This window comes from Eimeria mitis, genomic scaffold (genome assembly GCF_000499745.2).
Source record: "Eimeria mitis Houghton genomic scaffold, Emh_scaff499, whole genome shotgun sequence".
Taxonomy (NCBI): Eukaryota; Apicomplexa; class Conoidasida; order Eucoccidiorida; family Eimeriidae; genus Eimeria; species Eimeria mitis.
The window spans coordinates 11,400-12,580 of NW_013573288.1; the positions used below are offsets into that span (position 1 = coordinate 11,400).

The 1,181-nt window shown below is 37.3% G+C and overlaps 1 protein-coding gene across 1 annotated transcript in view; it reads left to right on the forward strand.

Annotated features, from left to right (window-relative positions):
- Positions 1-1,181, forward strand: part of EMH_0014320 (cyclic nucleotide-binding domain containing protein, putative) — a gene marked incomplete at both ends in the record, with an annotated part of 8,866 nt that overhangs the window by 6,881 nt on the left and 804 nt on the right. Inside the window, one exon of the mRNA XM_013500067.1 lies at positions 556-587. Within this exon, the coding sequence (XP_013355521.1) occupies positions 556-587 (32 nt within the window). The remainder of the gene's footprint in view (positions 1-555; positions 588-1,181) is intronic.

A 1,181-nucleotide genomic window follows, 5' to 3' on the forward strand; every position in this document is an offset into this window, starting at 1 on the left:
GGTGGACCCCTTGCGGTCTCTTTGTGTTCCTTTCTCTGATTTGTTTCTTCTAGTTAATTATTTTTTTTTCTTTTCTCCTTTTATGTTTACTCTTCTATCCAAGGGTTTAGGGTTTAGGGTTTAGGGTTTAGGGTTTAGGGTTTAGGGTTTAGGGTTTACAGTGAAGATGAATTCTCTCTCCTTTCTTCAGCTGGAGGCCGTTAGGCAGGCTGCTACAAAAGTCAGCAAACCCTAAACCCTAAACCCTAAACCCTAAACCCTAGACTCTTTGCATGTATTTATTTCTTTTTATTTATTTTTGTTGCGTTGGTTTTTATGTGTTGGGTTTGTTGTCCCTATGTTACTTGTTTAGGGTTTAGGGTTTAGGGTTTACGCGTGTTAGGGTTTGCGAGGGTTTGTTAGGGTTTGTTAGTGTGTTTTAGGGTTTAGGGTTTAGAGTGTATATGGATCTGCTGCATTTACTAGGGTTTGTTAAGACTTGTAACCGCCAAGGGTTTAGGGTTTAGGGTTTAGGGTTTAGGGTTTAGGGTTTAGGGGTGTGTATGGGGCCTGCAGGCTCCAGAAGACCGCACGGTAGGCGGCACCACGTGAGGTGTACATACACCTCGTGGCTTTCTAAAGAAGAAATAAATCTTCGGTTTGTTAGGGTTTGCTAGGGTTTAGGGTTTAGGGTTTAGGGTTTAGGGTTTAGGGTTTAGGGTTTAGGGTTTAGGGTTTTGTTAGGGTGTATAGCTGAATAGGGTTCGCAGAAAGCCGTTGCTCACCCCTCCATTCGCAGACACATCATAAGGGTTTAGGGTTTAGGGTTTAGGGTTTGGGGTTTAGGGTTTAGGGTTTAGGGTTTAGGGTTTAGGTTTCTAGCAACGCAAAAATTCAATGAAACAAAACCGCATAAACCAAAAAAAAAAAACTAAAAACAAAACAAAACAAATAACCACAACAACAAAAACAACAAAAACAATAATAATAATAATAATAATTATATATATTCTATTTATTTTTAGGGTTTAGGGTTTAGGGTTTAGCGTAAAAAAAAAACCCTTCTAAACCCCCGCTTCAAGCCATTTATTTTTTTTCTTTTTTTTTCAATTTCTTTAATAAAACAAACCAAAACAAAAAGGAGTAAAACCGGCAGAAAAAAAACAAAAAAACTTTTTTTTTTTTTTTTTTTTTTTTTTTTT